Here is an 18,712-nt window from a genome sequence, read left to right as displayed (position 1 = left end):
TTAGTCACTAAAAACACAACATGCATGCTCTCACACAATCTTCGGGGCGTCGTCCACTGCGTGTCAGAAATACTGAACTGTCAGGCGGAAGGAGACAAAGTGCTGTACATGTGGAGGCAAACCGCACTGCTTAGAAATGCTCGTTCGTACGTTTAAAAACATTCTCCGTAAAATTCACAGTCTTGTGGGATTATCGTTTTGTGCTTCTTGTCTCTGCTGGATGTAGATGTCAAAAAAACTAAAAAAAAAAAAACTAAATCAAAATGAAAACAAAACATGAAGATTTTGTGCAATCTGGTTAACGTCAGGCAAACCTTTAGCGTAAGAGTGTGTGTAGGAACAAAACAAGTAGCTCAAAAAGTTGCATTATTCCAAGGAATAGTCTGTTATTTTGGGGAACTTCTGGATCTAACTTCATGCTGAGAGTTTGGCTTCAATGTCACCAGATCTCATTTAAAACTCAGTAAGCAGGACAAAGACCGGTGCCACCAAACATAAACAGTTGAAGTTTTGGGGGTTTGATATGCAGGAATCACTTCTCCATACTCTTTCACTTGGGCTTTTTATGCATTAAATTTAATGAAATATGTAAGGTTAATTTTTGTCACCGTCAGACCACTCCACATTTACAGGATGGTTGTTCCCTGTGATTCTCAGTCTTACATGCTGCCTACATGTAAAATTGCCAAATACTGTGTGTAACTGCATTATCACAGTCACAGCCTGCAGTGGCAATAAAAAGATTTCACATCAATGAAATGAAAAAGGTCCTAAATGTTTACATCAGCTTCAAAGTATCCCACCAACTTTGTGTGTTTTGTGCTTGGAGAAACCTATATAGTCACTATAAGATGACATTTGTGCTTTAAAACGATTTTGAATATTTCCTGCAGCGAAGGCAGAAGACAGGTTACATTTTAGCCTCATCTTGCAGGCTAACAGACTAAAAAAAGGTTAAAAAACACAAACAGGAGACGTTTGTCCGAGTGCTCTGTTCATGGTAAAGAAAAGCAAAGAAAAAAAAAGTGTGTGTGTTGCCATGACTCTCAGTATCACAGAGATGGTCACACTCAACACGTGCACGAAAGAGCAAACTGTGGGCTGACTGATTGTGGGATGTGCTGAGGGAGGACAGTTGGTGAAACATGTACTTGTTGCTCTTGTCAGCTGATTCTTGGTCATTCTCTTGGTCACGGCTTGGCAGCTGTGGTGACAGTTTGGTGTGGGGGGCCCTACCATAAGCAGATCACATACACTTTGCCCCCTCTGGAAGACACTGGAGCTGCTTCTCGATTATATTCCGAATATAGTTATACCTGCAAATATGAAGGCAGAGGAAGACCAAATCTGAGGATTTTTTAAAGAGCCAATAAAAACACGTGCACATCCACATTAGACTGGGGGCAGGTGGTGGGCTAAAAAATAGTTTAAAAATAGCTTGTAGGCCTCCACTTTTCATATTTATTGCAGCTCATAAAAGTTAAAGATGTTAAGATTATGTTTACTGAATGCCAGGACAGATTAAAAATGTATTTCTTATACCTTCTCCTGAGTTTCTGCACCTCTCTGTCCTCCTCTTCCTTTAGCTTGGTGATGAAACTCTGGAGGACAGGCATCTCAAACTTGATATACTGCGCCACCTTGTGGAAGCAAAGAGAATTTTAAGGCCAAATCCCAAAAGATAATTGAATATTGGAAACACAAGTGCAAATACTTGTGCGTATACTTTATTCGTTTTACAAGGAAAAAGTAACTGTAAAATAATTAACACATGTTCATTTATAGCTATGAAAAAAGAAAATGGTGATTTACATCATATGTGACTTCTTCTCCGAGATCTTCTTCCATGAGGAATATTTTGCAGACTTGCTCACACGGTCCCTGCATGATTCTCAGCAACATAGGATAGTCAGTCCGCTTCAGTTTCACTCGCTCTGAAACACCAGAACATACACGGAGTGATGGATTAATAACAATAACACATTTTATACACAATGTCCTCAATGTCCGCCTTTGAGCTACATGACACATATCCATATTTGTAATCCACATAGCCAATAGTTCATGAATAATTTAGCACTGACATTCAGACTTTACAGCTGGGTCTGATGCAAGAACTTAATCAAAAACAAACAGCAAGAGCACTCAGTTGTATGTGGGGTAGTTTGCCATTTGTTACCGCAACATAATCTACAATCTCATCAAACATCTTCATCATCATTTTGAAAGCATCATTACTTTTCAGTTACACTTCTGCTAATTGCTGTTTGATTACTGACTGCAATGTGTTTCTTTCAGCTCAGAAAACCCAGTGAGTGAACAGAAATGGAATAATGACAACACCGATTCTGTGTTGAGTTTCCAAATATCATAGCCTCTAAAAAAAATAAAAATAAATTATAAGCTTTATAGAGATTCAAAAGGTTGATCCTGTTCATCTTGACGTAGCATTTTCAGCTACGAAGCTTTATAGAGAAGCTCTGTGTTGTAGCTTTAGTTCAGATTTGATTGCACCACCAGCAATAATGCAAAAACTTCCAACTTTAAAAGTAATAAAACTAAAAGTCTAAAAGTAGATGATAAAATCAGATAAAATAAAATTAGTGGACTGCGGCTAAAGTCTTAACTCACCTCCACTAGCATGGACCAGATAGAGTGCAAAATCATCTGGGCTGTTTTCGATTTTGAACTTGTTAAGGAGAACTCGTAGCACCTGCGGCGTGGTCATACAGCTGTTGATGCGAACGTTAGTCACCGACCCGTAAGCAGGCGTAAACACTGCTGTCTGAGGATGAAATGGAAAAACATTTTAAATATTAATATTTTAAATATTAATTTAGGTTCAGTTAAAATTGTTGAAGCTAAAACTTTTACTCTTTTCACTTTTAAACACATTTTCTCAAGAAAAATGTAACTAAAACCTGTTCCCAAATCACATAAAGTCACATAAATGAACTAACCTAATGAATTTTATTTGATTATTCTGTAAGTTTTTAAAAGTTTTACTTTATGGTTGTAGAAGTGTCCGTTGATGGAGAATCGATGGCGTCGGATTTTCCTCTGGTCACTTGGCGACCTTCGCTGGCCTCTCCTTAAGACCCCGGCATCGCTCTTTGTCCTGAGGAGCTGAGCGGAGCTCTCACTGTCCTCTGTCAAATCAAATGTTGAACCACCTTAAATTACTGATTATTATTCAGTGTAGCCCTAAGCTAAGATCACAAAATAGTGAAAGAAAACCATAGTTTTAGAAATAAACATCACTTACACAGAACTGTAAACAAATTTTATCTTTCGCTTTAATGTGCAAATTTTATTTTTAATTAAAAATGTGTTTATAGCTAATTTCATTTCATCTTAATGCGATCCAACTTTTTTTTCGCCAAGATTCAGCCAGTTTAAAAACAAAATATTCTTAGTAAATGACTGATGTTTGAGGCTGCTTATTCGATCCTCATTATAGCCATCAGAGTAATGTACAGTTCAAATGAGTAAAACCAAAAGAACAGGTAGCAAAAAACTGAGAAACAGCTCAAAAAAATCTATAAATACTGAAAGAAGTGTGAGCAAACACGTTCAAAATAAGATAAATCTATCTATCCATCCATCCGCTTATCCTTTTCAGAGTCACAGGGGGTGCAGGAGCATATCCCAGCTGTCATAGGGCAAGAGGCGGGGTACGCCCTGGACAGGTCGCCAGTCTGTCGCAGAGCTAATACACAGAGACAGACAACCATTCGCGCTTACATTCACTCCCGCATTCACACCTATGGGCAATTTAGACTAATTTACACCTTTGGGTTAATATTTTACTCTTACTTTATTGGTTATTTATAACCATGTAGATACAGCTTGAAATATTTAAAATCTAAATGACTGAAGTCTTAAAATATAAATGTATAAAACGAAAGTCCAAAATTTACCTTCTGCCTCCTCTTCAGTCACACCGTTGTCCTCTGGTTGGCTGTCAGGTGGCGTCACTTCCACTGTGGGTGAGCTCTGCTGAGCCTGTTGACCATCTGTGGTGGTGGGAGAACTTCAAACAGGGAACAGGAGAGAGTACATTTATGGGGTGAAGGAGAAGAACTGCAAACTGTCAAAACTGTAAACATACAGCTAAAAATATTTTTTCAGATAAAAACTGCACCTTCAAATGATAACTCCCATCATGTATTTATGACCATAAGCTGTAGTTTCTCAAAAAACTATTATCCTGATATTGATTTTAGTGTGGACTAACAGCCACTAGAATCTTGTAAAGCCATTAAGTTTAAGAGCAGTCCAAGTCTGCACAGCTGAACTAAAACTCCCTCCACACCATGTATGAATCTAGAGGGAGATCTCGATCAGTTTGTGAGATTTTCTTGAGAACACCAGTTTTTCTTTTTTCACTTTGATATGTGTTTGTGATGCCATCAACATGCTGGTCTGTCCTGACTGTAGTGGTGAGTCTTATTATTCGGTTTCCTGTAGTAGCTGCCATTTTTAACCTGCTGTTTAACATACGTCATATCTGGGTTGGTTAGTTTCAACTTGTGACTGCTGTTCCTCTTTGCCAGTGCAGCTGTTCTTTTAGTTAGGAGTTGTGACAATGTTTCCTGTTATAATCAAGCAAATTACTGAAGAATCTCACAGCAATTTGGCTACTTATGAGAGTTTTTGTTGTTGTTTTCATGTTAACATCCAAATGGCAACTCTATGCCTGTGAGGCCTGCTATCCTCGGAGCAAGAATAGCTTCTTTTGATAAATGGGAGCGCTGAAAATGGCACTAAGAGCCTATTGACATGGACTGATTTGCAATAGCTTGGAGTACGATCCTCAATTAAACCAGAAGTGTGGCTTAAAAGATTCACTTTTGCTTATGGAAAGCTGCCAATTTGTATCTTATTTAGGAATTAAACTCCATTTACATGGATTTAAATCTCAAACCCTAATTACACACTTTTAAACATTAAATACCTGCTTGTCTTTCATTGGACAAACTAGATAAAATCTATATCTGCCCTCACTGACCTCTCTGTATCACCATTTCCGGTCACTGGGGTGTAACTGGATCTGTCTGGAGCTCTTACCCTTGACTGTCCAGATTGCAACCCGAGTGCCAAGACGTGGAGGAGGGGGGCGGCCGGATTCGCTCGTGGTCATCCTGCATCTGTAGCCTGATTGGTCGCCGGAGGCCCCAAAAGATATTCAGCAAGCCCTCAACAATCAGTTCCTCTTCTTCCTGTTGGAAGACACGAATACTGATGAATACACACAAACACACATATACAGTAAATACACACAGACTGGACAGTTGCTACTCCTTAGGGATATAGGGTGAAATGGGTGGGGTATATTATATTAAATATATTAAGAGCAAAAGTGAAAGCAGGGATGAAGCCTCGACACATTCAGGTTCTTCTGTTGAAATTTAAAACAATAAAATAAGATTAAACACATTCACTCACTCACTCTGCACTCACACTGTATGTGAGTACATACACACACAAACCGAGAGATGCAATTACTCACCTCTCTGTGCCGCAGCTGCAGATTCTGCCCTTCATAATAGAGGTTGTAAGTTTTAAGATGTGACAGGACTGTTGACCTGAAGACAGAAGTAGTTAAATCACTGGAAGGAAACAAAGTTTTAAGGAGATTCCCACTGATTTACCACCTCGTAGTGCCTGCAGCTGTAATTCTGCATGCACCGTGCACTTTTAACAACACTAGATCAAATTTTGGGGATCTTTATTCATCCCAAAAATGCATAACATCATCACTAATGGAGTGATGCAAATATATCTGAAAACCAGTTGGTGCTAACATCAGTGGATACAGGTCACTGCACTGACAATATTTCTGGCACTTAATCACCACTTTGGTAATTTTGGATTTCACTTAGTTTCTGTGGTGGTGAGTTGAAGGCAGCTGAGAGATGAGCAAACAAAAAGAAAACTATTCTACAAAGTCTCATTCTATGCCACTGTGCAGGGGCAGGTTGTAATATAGCCATGTAGTAATAGATCACCTCCTGTGTAATGCTGGTGCGGCCCTCCACAACATTCCTGATAAAATAAAGTATTCCTTACTATGCTGTTAATGTTAATGTCAGTAAGACCGAAAATAAAAAGAACTAATTAAAAAAAAAAACTTCATATATGTTTAGAGAAAGATAGGGCAGTCTCTGCTGCTGGATTAGTGTTATTGTGTACTTTATGCAGGGGCAGATTGAAATGTTAATTCCAACCCTGTTTAACCCTGAGATTAACAAACTGCCCAATCTCAAATCTGACAAAATTCTCTGACCCACCCAAACCTTAAATTACAATGTTGCCGTTTTCACTGATTTTTCATCTTCTCACAGTTTTCTCCTAGAGGTTTATTCTCCATTAGCATTACTTGATAGCCACTACTACATTTAAGTTCTTTCCCACCAGATAAGAACCAGATGAGATCAGGATTAAAAGATTAAAAATAAGTCACAGAATTGAGATTAATGTGTAATTTTCAGATCCCGTCCTTTCTTTCATTAGCTCTCATTTCTTTTTTAATGTACAGACAAAGGAAGAAGAAAAGTGGGTGTAGCAGTTTCTTGGTGTAGTAAGATAAGAAGCATGTCTAAAGAGAAGCATTTAATGTCTGTTCTTGGTAAGGCTGAGATTCAGTTTCAATTGATGTTTTCTCATCAGCTTAATAAAGCCACCATTAAAAACTTTGGAAAAGACATTTATCTTTGGCTGTGTGAATAAAATGTTGATTTGGCTTTCTGTTGAGAGGTTTGGGGTTTCAGTAGATGCAAGTGTGTGATTTCCTGTCTCTGTGTTAACCCTGTGAGTGACTGGTAACATGATCTGTGTACTGCTGTTTATTATTCAGTCATCTTGGCAGGATATCGTGTCTTGTATGCTTATAGAAGTCAAATGTAATTTGACAATTAACTGACAAGCAGTTTCAGGACCAGGTGAAGTCCTGTTCCCTTAATATTTCAATGTCTCTATACTGAAACCCTAAATAGGAGTCTCACAATACAAGTGAATGTATATGCAGGTAGGCGGAGTAACTGTAACTTTATGTTGTGGAGAAAAATAATTGTTAATAGTTTTCAGTGTGCATTATTTATCATTTTTATTAACTGATTGGTCAGACTTCAAAAGCCAAAGATCACAGTTTGTTAGGTATTAGGGATACTTGTTGTCATAAATAAAGACCTAGATTTCAGATAATGAACACTGCAAACAGTTAACAGGCTGAAACCTTTAAAACCACAAACATCCCTATTTCACATCATCTTTTTTAAATTAATGGGTTTTTTTTAAACATACCAAAGATGAATAAAGGCTACTCATTTGTTTCCCTGTTGTCACTTACTGTGAATTTATAATCTGTATAAACATACTTATGTTTATATGAGAAACAGTGCGGGATGGAAGACTTACTTGCTGACGAACTTGTTCTCTCCGATCTGAACCCCGTACTGTGTATCATCCATTCTCAGTGAGCATGAGAGGAGCTGAGACACAAAGAAGGCACACAGAGTTAATGTCTCATGACTCCTCATGACCAGCAGCGAGCACAGAACAGAAGTGACAGAGTGACTGCAGGAAGAGGAGGAGGCAGAGCTGCAGACCGTAAACAATAACAAGAAGATGATATCTGCTTTCCTGGCAACTACTTCCCTTAAGATAGTTAAACCTCCACCACTGTGTCCCTGTACTAAATCAAAACATATACTATGCGAATGAGGGGAGCAGCTGCTCTCCTCATTCTCTTCTTCGTCTTACAATGTATTTTCTCTTTCCTGTGAGCTCTTTCACATAAACAAACGCTGCACATTTGCACATGCAGCTGTTTTAAATGGCACTCTGCCACCACCCTGCAGAGTTTTCCTTCCCTCTTCGCTGAGTGACAGAGTGTTTCTGTGTGAGTTTGGCAGGATAGAAACCTCCGGATGAAGGACAGGTGCAGGACACATGGACCACCTGCTGCTGCAAATTATTTCAGCTGCCTAAACATTCATCTCTGAGCATGCTACTGGCAAAACACATTATGTGCCTTCATCTGCCATATAGCACGCTTTTCTTTTCTTTTTGTTTTTCCTCAGAACATGAAGACCAAAAGTTAAAGATGCAACTGTTGTAGGGTTTTTCCTCAAAATAGGCCTTTGGAGTCAGAGGCACTTACCAAGATTAGTTTGCATGTAGATGAAGCAATGAATCGCCTTACTTAACACGAAATTGAGCATTTTGCTACCGTTTTAGCAATTTCATGAGCAAAAATACATTTTATGGTTGAGTAAATGTAACCCCACCTAACTCTTTGAGGTCTAAAATCAGTGATGACCTCTGGCCTAGCCCACAAAAGTTATTCCCCAAAATGAAAGTTCATGATAGTTACTTAACAAGCCCATGCTATAAGAAACATCTTTTTTTAAGTAATTAAAATAAGAATTCTTGGTTCTCTAACCAAACCCTGTGTTTTTGAGACAAGCAGAAAGGATATTTTGGAACAACTTTCAATGAAGAATGATAGTTTTTTTTAACCCTTGACCTTAATAATAATAACAAAAAATACATAATATGATTGCACAGGGTCATCAATGATGCTGACATAGACCTTAAAAACACATTTTCTTCTGGGGATTTTCCTCTATATGTAGAAAGACCTCTGCTTTGTCATGCAATGCGCGTGATTTTTTTCTACACTGACATATTTCAATAAGTCACAACTGAACTGAAACAACATTTACTGCAGGTCTCAGCTTAGCCTCTGAAGAAAATGAATCCTATTGGTTTAAATGATCGCCTGTTTAAGGCAGATTGCCAAAAAAAAAAAAAAAAAAAAAAAAAAATGGTTAGACATTCATGATGACCTGACAATACAGCTTCAATATCTGTGTGACTTTACACTTAGATCTGTCATCAGGTCACAATTTATTCTTCACTCTTCAAGACACCTACACTGTGTTAGATTTAAGTAACATTTAAGTCCACACTATGCAACAGTGATGACCTACGAAATTACAGCTATACCTACAGCTGCTATTCCTCTGCTGTTTGTTTTGCATCCCTTGCTGTCTCTTGTTTTTCTACCCGTAAGATGATCAGGTCACTTTTGTGGCAGTCCCCAGAGACTCCTTGACAGTAGTCCTTGTTCTACTGCGGAGTGCCTTGGCGAGCTGGAGGCAGAGAGATGGTTCAAGTGGGTGAGCTAACTGAGACTACGAAGACAAGGACTACCAGCTACAATACAAGACGGTGGAGTTCGAATCCTTCCACTGGGTAAGCAATTCACTGGACACAGCTTATTACTGCTCCACTGTTATTTGCAACAAACTCTAAATTTGTATGATTCATGTATATTTAAAAAAAACGTGTGTCTAGCCTCCTTTCATATTCCTTTTAGAGCAACTGTGAGTGACCTGAGGTAGTCTGCAGGCTGATTCCAGCCCCAGGTGTGTACTTTACCCATACCTGCCGTAGACTTTTTTGTTTTGTGTTAACATTGAAGTAGTATTACTGCTAATTAGTTACAGTTAACCCCTGTTTACAGCATACTCCCCACAGTAGTGTTAAATACACTTGATTTACTGTAAACAGGCCGAAACACCCAAAACCATTTTGGACATTAGTTGAAAGGCCTCGGTTTAAACTACCTTCCTGTTACATAGCCAGTGCCTCTGTAACATAACAGCCAACAAAATATGAAATATTAAGAATATATATATATATATATATATATATATATATATATATATATATATATATATATATATATATATATATATATATAAATGTATTATAAGACAACAATGGATCTTACCGTCGTAAAGACTATGAGTTGTTGTTGAGTCACCAGAGAAGAAACTGCCTATGAGGAGAGGCAGCCAAAGTTATAGGTAGGTAGATTCTGTTTGTATCCTCAGGTGTCAGTGATCCAAGAGGGTCTTTTCTTCTGAACGTGACTGTGAACAGACAGGGAAGAGTGGGGACGTTAAAAGGAAGTGCTCCCCTTCCGTTAAATCACTTCCTCCTTTACTCAATCAGCCACACAGGAAGCCGACACAGGGCCTGACACAGCTTAAAACTTCCTCAATTCAAGCAGCACAAATGAATAATCCGCTTACACACACGTGGACGAGCCTCACCCGGTTATCAATCTTTAAACTCTTGGATCAGGCACATACTTCCACAGTTTAGTGTAAACAGAAGCAGCTTCAACACGCAGTGCTGATAAAATAAGATGGGGCTGTCAATCTCTGAAATAAAAAGCCTCAGTTAATGTGGGCAAATTAAATATTTAACGCCAATCAGCTCAGCCCAACGCCAGGGGCTATCAATATTTCATCACCTATATTAGCCCTGTCAAGAGCTCAAAAGCTAAGCACTGACCTACACAATGGAAGCCATTAGCCTTTATTATCACGGTCAAAGGCAGCGGTCTGCGACGGACATGTGGCCAGCTGACAACACAAAAACAATGCCATAATTGTCTGAGATCAACGTGAACTTTATGCCAACTAAACTGGAATCTGATAACAAAATTGATCCTTCTTTCATGAGACTTCAAGCTCCAGAGAAAAAGATTGACTCAGACATGTCACTTTTAACGCTGCTGAGAGGGCAACATTAAAAATGTGAGCCATACTCACTGCTCATTCATGGTGAGACACCCATTTTGTTCTTTTCACTGTTATTTTAGAGCAGTGTCAATCATCTAATACGAGTTAACATATTATTTAATTCAGGGGTTGTAAATGAAAAACTAGATGAATACAAATGATCTTCTTTTGGCTGCTCTCTTTAGTGGTTGCCAAAGTGGATCAGATGCTTCCATCTCACCTTGCCTCTAGCATCCTCCTGTATCACACCTGCCCCTCTACATGTCCTCTTTCACTGCATCCATTTTCTCTGTGGTCTTTTCCTTCTGCCTGGCAGGCTCCATATTCACCTTCCTTTGTTCAGTGTATTCGCTGTCCCTCCTCTGCATGTCCAATCCATCTCAGCCTTACCTCTCAAACTTTGTCTCGACCTAAGCTGTCCTTCTGAAGTATCCATTTATAATGAATACATTATTAGAAATTAATACAGCATTGGTCAGTCATTGGGAGTGAGAGCATCTTCAACTCTTTTCAGGGTCACTCTCTACAAACTAATCATAGTACATCTCACTACCATCTTATAAACCCTCCCTTTCACTCTAATCACTCATCTCTACCCACTGTACCCTGGCTACACTCTCTTCTTCACCTTGGTACTGTCTGTCGCTTTAGATAATTGACCCCACTTCTACTATGAACAACACTTATTCTTTAGACATTTTATTTTTAGTTTACCTGGCACCTTACTCTTTTCATTTTGCTGAATTATGATAGCGATGGCTAAACTGATGCAAAAACTAATCTGCAGCTGGGCTTCAAATTCACTTTTACTATTGTAAAACTATTAGACTGTTATATTTTATAAACTTTATTATTACTTTAGTCTACTTTTAATGTGTTTCATTTGCACAAACAAAAAATGTGATTCAAAGTTTCAAAAGAGGCCTAAAAGTGTTTAACAGGTTTTTTTTTCCTTTTTCGCTCCATTTCAAGTTATCAAAAAAAAAAAAGTGAACAATTTATATTGTTTTAGTTTTAGAACTCCATAAATGTATCAAAACATATGACTGTAATGGAAATGCAAAGCTAAAGCTCTAAATAATCATAAGCAGCCCACTGCAGAGTACTCACGTATTTTTTTTTTTTTTATCAAAATAAGGCAGCTCTACAATAGCAGGCCATAACATGCTCAGAGACCAGATTTCGATGCAGTTACCCTGTTTAATTGAAACATCTCCAAACCATTGATCACTTTTGTCTGTTATAACAAGAGATTCTTGTGTTAGTACAGGGAGTGCAGAATTATTAGGCAAATGAGTATTTTGTCCACATCATCCTCTTCATGCATGTTGTCTTACTCCAAGCTGTATAGGCTCGACAGCCTACTACCAATTAAGCATATTAGGTGATGTGCATCTCTGTAATGAGAAGGGGTGTGGTCTAATGACATCAACACCCTATATCAGGTGTGCATAATTATTAGGCAACTTCCTTTCCTTTGGCAAAATGGGTCAAAAGAAGGACTTGACGGGCTCAGAAAAGTCAAAAATAGTGAGATATCTTGCAGAGGGATGCAGCAGTCTCAAAATTGCAAAGCTTCTCAAGCGTGATCATCGAACAATCAAGCGTTTCATTCAAAATAGTCAACAGGGTCACAAGAAGCGTGTGGAAAAACCAAGGCGCAAAATAACTGCCCATGAACTGAGAAAAGTCAAGCATGCAGCTGCCAAGATGCCACTTGCCACCAGTTTGGCCATATTTCAGAGCTGCAACATCACTGGAGTGCCCAAAAGCACAAGGTGTGCAATACTCAGAGACATGGCCAAGGTAAGAAAGGCTGAAAGACGACCACCACTGAACAAGACACACAAGCTGAAACGTCAAGACTGGGCCAAGAAATATCTCAAGACTGGTTTTTCTAAGGTTTTATGGACTGATGAAATGAGAGTGAGTCTTGATGGGCCAGATGGATGGGCCCGTGGCTGGATTGGTAAAGGGCAGAGAGCTCCAGTCCAACTCAGACGCCAGCAAGGTGGAGGTGGAGTACTGGTTTGGGCTCATCAAAGATGAGCTTGTGGGGCCTTTTCGGGTTGAGGATGGAGTCAAGCTCAACTCCCAGTCCTACTGCCAGTTTCTGGAAGACACCTTCTTCAAGCAGTGGTACAGGAAGAAGTCTGCATCCTTCAAGAAAAACATGATTTTCATGCAGGACAATGCTCCATCACACGCGTCCAAGTACTCCACAGCGTGGCTGGCAAGAAAGGGTATAAAAGAAGAAAAACTAATGACATGGCCTCCTTGTTCACCTGATCTGAACCCCATTGAGAACCTGTGGTCCATCATCAAATGTGAGATTTACAAGGAGGGAAAACAGTACACCTCTCTGAACAGTGTCTGGGAGGCTGTGGTTGCTGCTGCACGCAATGTTGATGGTGAACAGATCAAAACACTGACAGAATCCATGGATGGCAGGCTTTTGAGTGTCCTTGCAAAGAAAGGTGGCTATATTGGTCGCTGATTGGTTTTTGTTTTGTTTTTGAATGTCAGAAATGTATATTTGTGAATGTGGAGATGTTATATTGGTTTCACTGGTAAAAATAAATAATTGAAATGGGTATATATTTGTTTTTTGTTAAGTTGCCTAATAATTATGCACAGTAATAGTCACCTGCACACACAGATATCCCCCTAAAATAGCTAAAACTAAAAACTACTTCCAAAAACATTCAGCTTTGATATTAATGAGTTTTTTGGGTTCATTGAGAACATTGTTGTTGTTCAATAATAAAATTATTCCTCAAAAATACAACTTGCCTAATAATTCTGCACTCCCTGTAGAAATGCTCTGCAGGATGGTGTGGCTGCAATAGCAGAACCAGCAGCATATAAATCTAGCCAGACTGACCCACGGCTGACCTAGTCCTGTTTCAGATCGGAGTGCTCTTCTGTGTCCAAATGTAGAGCTAATCGACCGTCTGAAATCCCCCCGTGCCTCATTACAACCTCAGTCAACCCGCAGCCTCCATCTACCCCCTCTTTCTATATATATTTATGTCTCATCATTTTTGTACCACAGTAACTCTGCTCTCCGCTGCTTTCTGTTCACAGTTTGCTGCTTCATGTTTCCTTGTGAAAGACTAGAGGCTATCTAACACACTATTACAAACCAGGATCACAACTTCCTCCATCCTCCCCCCGGCTTGTTTTCTGCCCTCTTGCCCTGCTCCCTCTGAACCTCCTCCGTCAATGTCTTTGGCTGAAATGCTCGATGAATAGCTCCTGTCCTCTTCCCCTGCCTTCAGCCTCCACGTTACCACTGCTCTGCCTTGCTATTGTCATTATTGTCATAGCAACACCAAAAACATCTGAGCTCCCGAAACTAGTTCACAACACTGAGCCAAAAATAGTGTGTGTATGTGTATGTGTGTGTGTCTGTTCGTCTCTCCTGCTCCTTGTTAGGCTTACTGGGCTTGTCAAAAAAACAAAACAAAAAAAACAACACAGTGAAGCATGACTCGAATCCGAATATGGCTCCCAGATTCCAGATAAAGACGGAGCTTTTCTTCCTTTTCGGCAGATGGTAGAGCTAAAGATTATCAGCTGCTGGTTTGTTTCACATAAAGTCAATTAAATCTGGAAGAAATTCCCATCTCCGTCAATCAAAGCACACCCACTTTTTTGTGAAATAATGACGCCATGCAAAGTTTAACCATGCTACAAATATTTTCCTAGTTACAGTTCTTCAAAGTACATAGAGCTCGGTATAAATTTGGTGCTCTTTAATTTGGTGTAATTTTCCAGCACTCTGGTCTTTTGTAACTTCAAAAGTAGAGACAATGAAATTACATTTTCAGAGCTGAAACACACACTGACACTTTGTTCAAAACTTAAACCAAATTGGTTTTACATCCACTTTAAACATCAGTCTCACCAGCTCTGCACATCAATATCATCGGATATATCAGAGCTTCGACAGCCTCAATTTAATGTCTATTATGCAGTGCAGGGGTATCAAAAATATAACTTGTGGGCCCAAACCAGCAACCCAAGTGATCTGCTTTGGCAGAGAGGAGGGCTATGGAAAAAATTGCAAAGAGGGAAGGCAGAAATGTTAGAGTTTTACCTGAATTTTTTTTTTAGGTTTATGGTTTTCTTACTGATTTTCTATGGACTCTGATCACCACGTTCCTGCGTGGATGCCCCTTCACTTCTCTTGTTCTCTGTCACTAATAGTCCATTTAATTGCTCCCCTTGAGGTTCAGAAAGTTAAGGTTTGCCATTGTTGTTCCAAGTGTCTTCAAAAGTGACACCACAATTATCACTGCACCTCCTGATTCCTGAACAAATGTGTGTGCGGCACTAGATTTTAATTATATATCAAAGCAGGAGCACAGAGGGAGACTGCGGCAGGAAAGATGGGATGTTAAAAGGAAAATAAATTAGTTTTCTGTTTCAGCCTAATCTGTTATAGAAGTTTGTTTTTTTAACCGCCCACATGTCATAATTTTGGATTACTATTTTAAAATTTGACTTATTATCTCAAATTTCTGAGAAAATAACTTTAAATGTCAAACAATGGCCTATTGTGTATGTGTGTGGGTATTTATCTAGTTATTGTTCGGGTGAAGACTGGGGCTGTGTTGTCATTGATTGTCACTGATCACATAAACATTGACTATTGCAAGGGCCGTAAACACCAGGCTAAAACTTTCCTAAGATGGTGTCAAAAAAATAATAAAAGCGTCCAGATGAACTGGCAGTCAAAGCATTTGAGATGTCAGAAAGGGCTATGGGAACTTGAAAAGACTATTTTGATATTTGTAATGGTCAAAATTTTAGAGAATAACTCAACACAAATCAGTAAGGGAAACCTTAAGTTGACTGGTACTAGCTACCAAAACTAAATATTGTCCAGTATTTGTGAAAACATTTAATTTTAATGTTTACATTGTGGTTTACGCTTACCGCTTACCTACCTAATCACCCAAAAGTTGAAATCAAACGTCAACAAAACACTTTAAAAACACCAGAAACGACCATGGTGGATGGATTTATTGCTGGTATATATTAAACTGCAGTTTACAATATACTGGCAAGTGAGTGCACATTAAGATTCACTTTTTTTTTTGGCACTGCCTCCGTCTATCCGGCCCTATTTTCTTGTTATGTAACGCGTTTTAAGGACACATCTTTATGCACACTCTGGTAGAGACCCAGTGGGGTAGTCCTATCATTTGCTGTTCAAGATTTAGGCTAGGGCATCATGTTTGGTGCCCTGATGTTTCCTCACAAATGCCTCATATTCGAGGTTTTTAGTCTGTCTGTCCCCTGCGCTTTTAATAAATAAATAAATCTGCAAATCGTCCTGCATTTGATGCTGTCGAAACACTAAAACTTCATTTTTATACAGGCAACCAAAGAATCCATCTGCAGCCAGCCCGTATCGCCACATCTACCGCTCAGACACATCATCATGATCAGCCTACTCAGCCACACCGACCCCTCTGTCTGCTTCGTGCCGACTTTTGGAAGTCTTCTCACGGCTCACCTAACATAGGTCTCCTCGGTCCTTTTCTTTCGTCTTCCAGTCGTTTCTCCTGAACTGAGCGTTAGCCGTTAAAACTCCTGGGACAAGTCGCTCGTTCTCCTGCCGTTGGACACAATCAGCGGGGCGCGTGCAGCAGTGCATCCAGAAGCTGGTAGGAGGAGAGCGCGAGAGGTCCATCTGTTGTGGCGGAGCTCGCGGCACAGCAGCGTCGCGGGGCCCCGGCAGGGAGCCAATCAGAGGGCGAGGCTGACGTGTCTTTGTTCGCGCTGCGTGAGGAGATGAATGAGAAGTGGACAACAATAGCAGAGCAGAAGGCAAGGACATTATTCAACAGAAACCCCAATTTAATGGAAGCACGACACAAAAGTACAATGTCCCACGTCAAACTCTGTCCACGCATGTGCAACTTCATGCTAGTTTATGGCTCTTATGGAAGATCAGATCTGCCAAAATACAATAAACTTTAAAAAAAAAATTTCATTATTTATTACTGTCCAAGTCAAAATTTCGAGTTATGCATCTCAAAATTTCAACTTACAAGTTTAAATGAGAAACTTACATTTTGAAAAAAATACCTTCAAATTTATTTTTTAAATAAATAATTTTGGTGTCAGAAACAAACTTCCATATATTAGCTCCCTTTTATAAGAAGACTAAACATTTTGTTTTCTTTTCCCTTTTTCCTTAAAAAAGTACTGTTGTAGACTTGGTGTAACCTCTGGCGTCCTCGATCATCACAACATGGACATAACCCATTTCAACTTCTAGCCATCTTGAGGATCTGAAAATCTTGTGGTCCACTGAAACATTTAATCAGAACTCCAATCATCATACAAACCTAAGAGGAAATACTTCCTGTTTCATGTTTTCACTGATTCTCTTTGTCAGAGAAAACAGCCAAAGGGAAAAATCTTTCTTCATGCCTTCACTCTGGTGATAAAAATGAGCAATTTTTAAAATCTTATTACTGAAACTTTAAAACACTGAATAAACTAATTACAACCATTCTTCAATAAAAGACAGTCCTGTTTTTGTACACGTATAAAACATAGACATAACCACCTGCTGAACTATAGGAAGCTGCCTGCACTCACATATTTGCATCTATTGACTTGTATATTGTTTTGCTTTCGTTGTTGCTTCCTTTACTTGACTGTTCTGTGTGTTTTACTGTGGATGTGGCCAATCTTTAATAGCTGGTTCACTCAGTCTTTGGCCTCTCTCCACACACTCTACACCATATGGCTGGTTTCAGCCCGATTTTAGTTTTAATGCAACTGATAAAACTACAAAAAACATGTCAGTTAAGTATTGTTTCCTTTTGGTTACAAAATTGGTACATTTTGGCTAAAGCCATTGTTCCCATTACTTGTCACGATTCATGAATTGGAACTCGAGTTGTTTGGTTTTTTTTGTCCTCATTTAATCTGGAAATTGTTCCTTTGAATTTACAGCAATGAAAATTGAAGGTAATTTTCCTTTGTTGTTTCAATTCATAATTGCAGTCTTTCTTAACCGACTTTCCCACCTTCTGCAAATTAAACTGTGACCGACACAGGAAAAACTGATTCTAGTTGTTTAAAACAATTCAACTCTTTACACTGAAAAGACCTTTAAAAAAAAAAAAAAAAAAAAAAGTTAAAATAAAATAGTGCTGACCAAAGCTCTGGTTAGAGCTACTCAAATATTCAAACATGTTACCACTTCAATAAAATGAATTAAATATTTTCATTTTAGTTTCAGTCATCTTTGTGGGAAACACAATTTAAAGAAAATGTTTCAAATCTCAGTACATTTTGATATTTTATGCTTTTCGACGTTAAAGACTGAAAGCTTTGTAGCCCATGGGACATCTCAGTCTAGAGATACTCTGTAGCTACATTACTGACAAATGAGACAAGGGTCTGTCAGTGACCATGTGCATTGTGTCCAGGATCAGATTACTTAAAACTAGATTTTGACAGGCGGTGCCCTCTGTTGTTGTTGTTGTTGTTTTGTTTTTTTTTGGGGGGGGGGGGGGGGGGGGGGGAGAGACTCTGCAGCACTTTTAGCGCTGCCTGGTTTGTATTCCAGTCTCTGTAAACCCTAGAGATGACTGTGCGGGAAAATCCAGCAGTTTGAGAAATAATTAGATCAGCCTATTGGGTATCAACAACCATGTAACATCAAAAGTCACTTAAAATCACGCTCTGGTGCTTAGTTTGAACTTCAGCAGGTGGTCTTGACGATGTCTACATGCTTAAATGTATTTAGTTGCTGCTGTGTGAGCGAAAAGGAGGAATGGTGACAATTTAAAAAAAAAAAAAAAAAAAAAAAGACAGAAGACTAAATTCATTCAGTAACATCTTATTAAATAGTTTTAGGGACAAAGAATAAAACATTTTGTTGCTACAATTAGTTTACACAATTTATATTCCAGAATGTTTAGCAAACTTTACTCCATTAAATATACATTTGTGTTTTTACATCTATTTAAAGTTTCTCAGCTTGTTCTTGGATTTATATTGGTAATGTGTTAACATGGACAGAAAACAATGTTAGAGTAAAAAAATACAATATGAAAAGATCATAAACAGGATTCCAC

General features: G+C 38.9%; 1 protein-coding gene across 2 annotated transcripts; it reads right to left on the bottom strand.

Moving 5' to 3' along the window:
* rassf2b (Ras association domain family member 2b) lies at positions 1–16,276 on the bottom strand. 2 transcript variants are annotated; one of them, XM_085368503.1, is made up of 11 exons: positions 16,129–16,276; positions 9,803–9,944; positions 7,420–7,493; positions 5,513–5,588; positions 5,071–5,222; positions 3,921–4,033; positions 3,007–3,149; positions 2,632–2,785; positions 1,813–1,934; positions 1,543–1,640; positions 1–1,316 (listed from the first exon to the last, which is right to left on the bottom strand). In XM_085368503.1, the coding sequence occupies exons 3-11, from the start codon at positions 7,470–7,472 to the stop codon at positions 1,247–1,249; spliced, it is 981 nt and encodes a 326-aa protein (XP_085224629.1). In that variant the 5' UTR covers positions 7,473–7,493; positions 9,803–9,944; positions 16,129–16,276; the 3' UTR covers positions 1–1,246. The 2 variants fall into 2 exon arrangements, with proteins under 2 accessions (XP_085224629.1, XP_085224630.1); XM_085368504.1 differs by lacking the exons at positions 9,803–9,944; positions 16,129–16,276 and having other exon boundaries at positions 7,420–7,523.
* Between the last annotated feature and the right edge of the window lie 2,436 nt (positions 16,277–18,712).

This window comes from Diplotaxodon limnothrissa, linkage group LG12, assembly GCF_057381915.1.
Source record: "Diplotaxodon limnothrissa isolate DT_005_m linkage group LG12, D_limnothrissa_male_GT1.1, whole genome shotgun sequence".
NCBI lineage: Eukaryota > Metazoa > Chordata > Actinopteri > Cichliformes > Cichlidae > Diplotaxodon > Diplotaxodon limnothrissa.
This window is presented reverse-complemented; position numbering and strand designations above follow the sequence as displayed.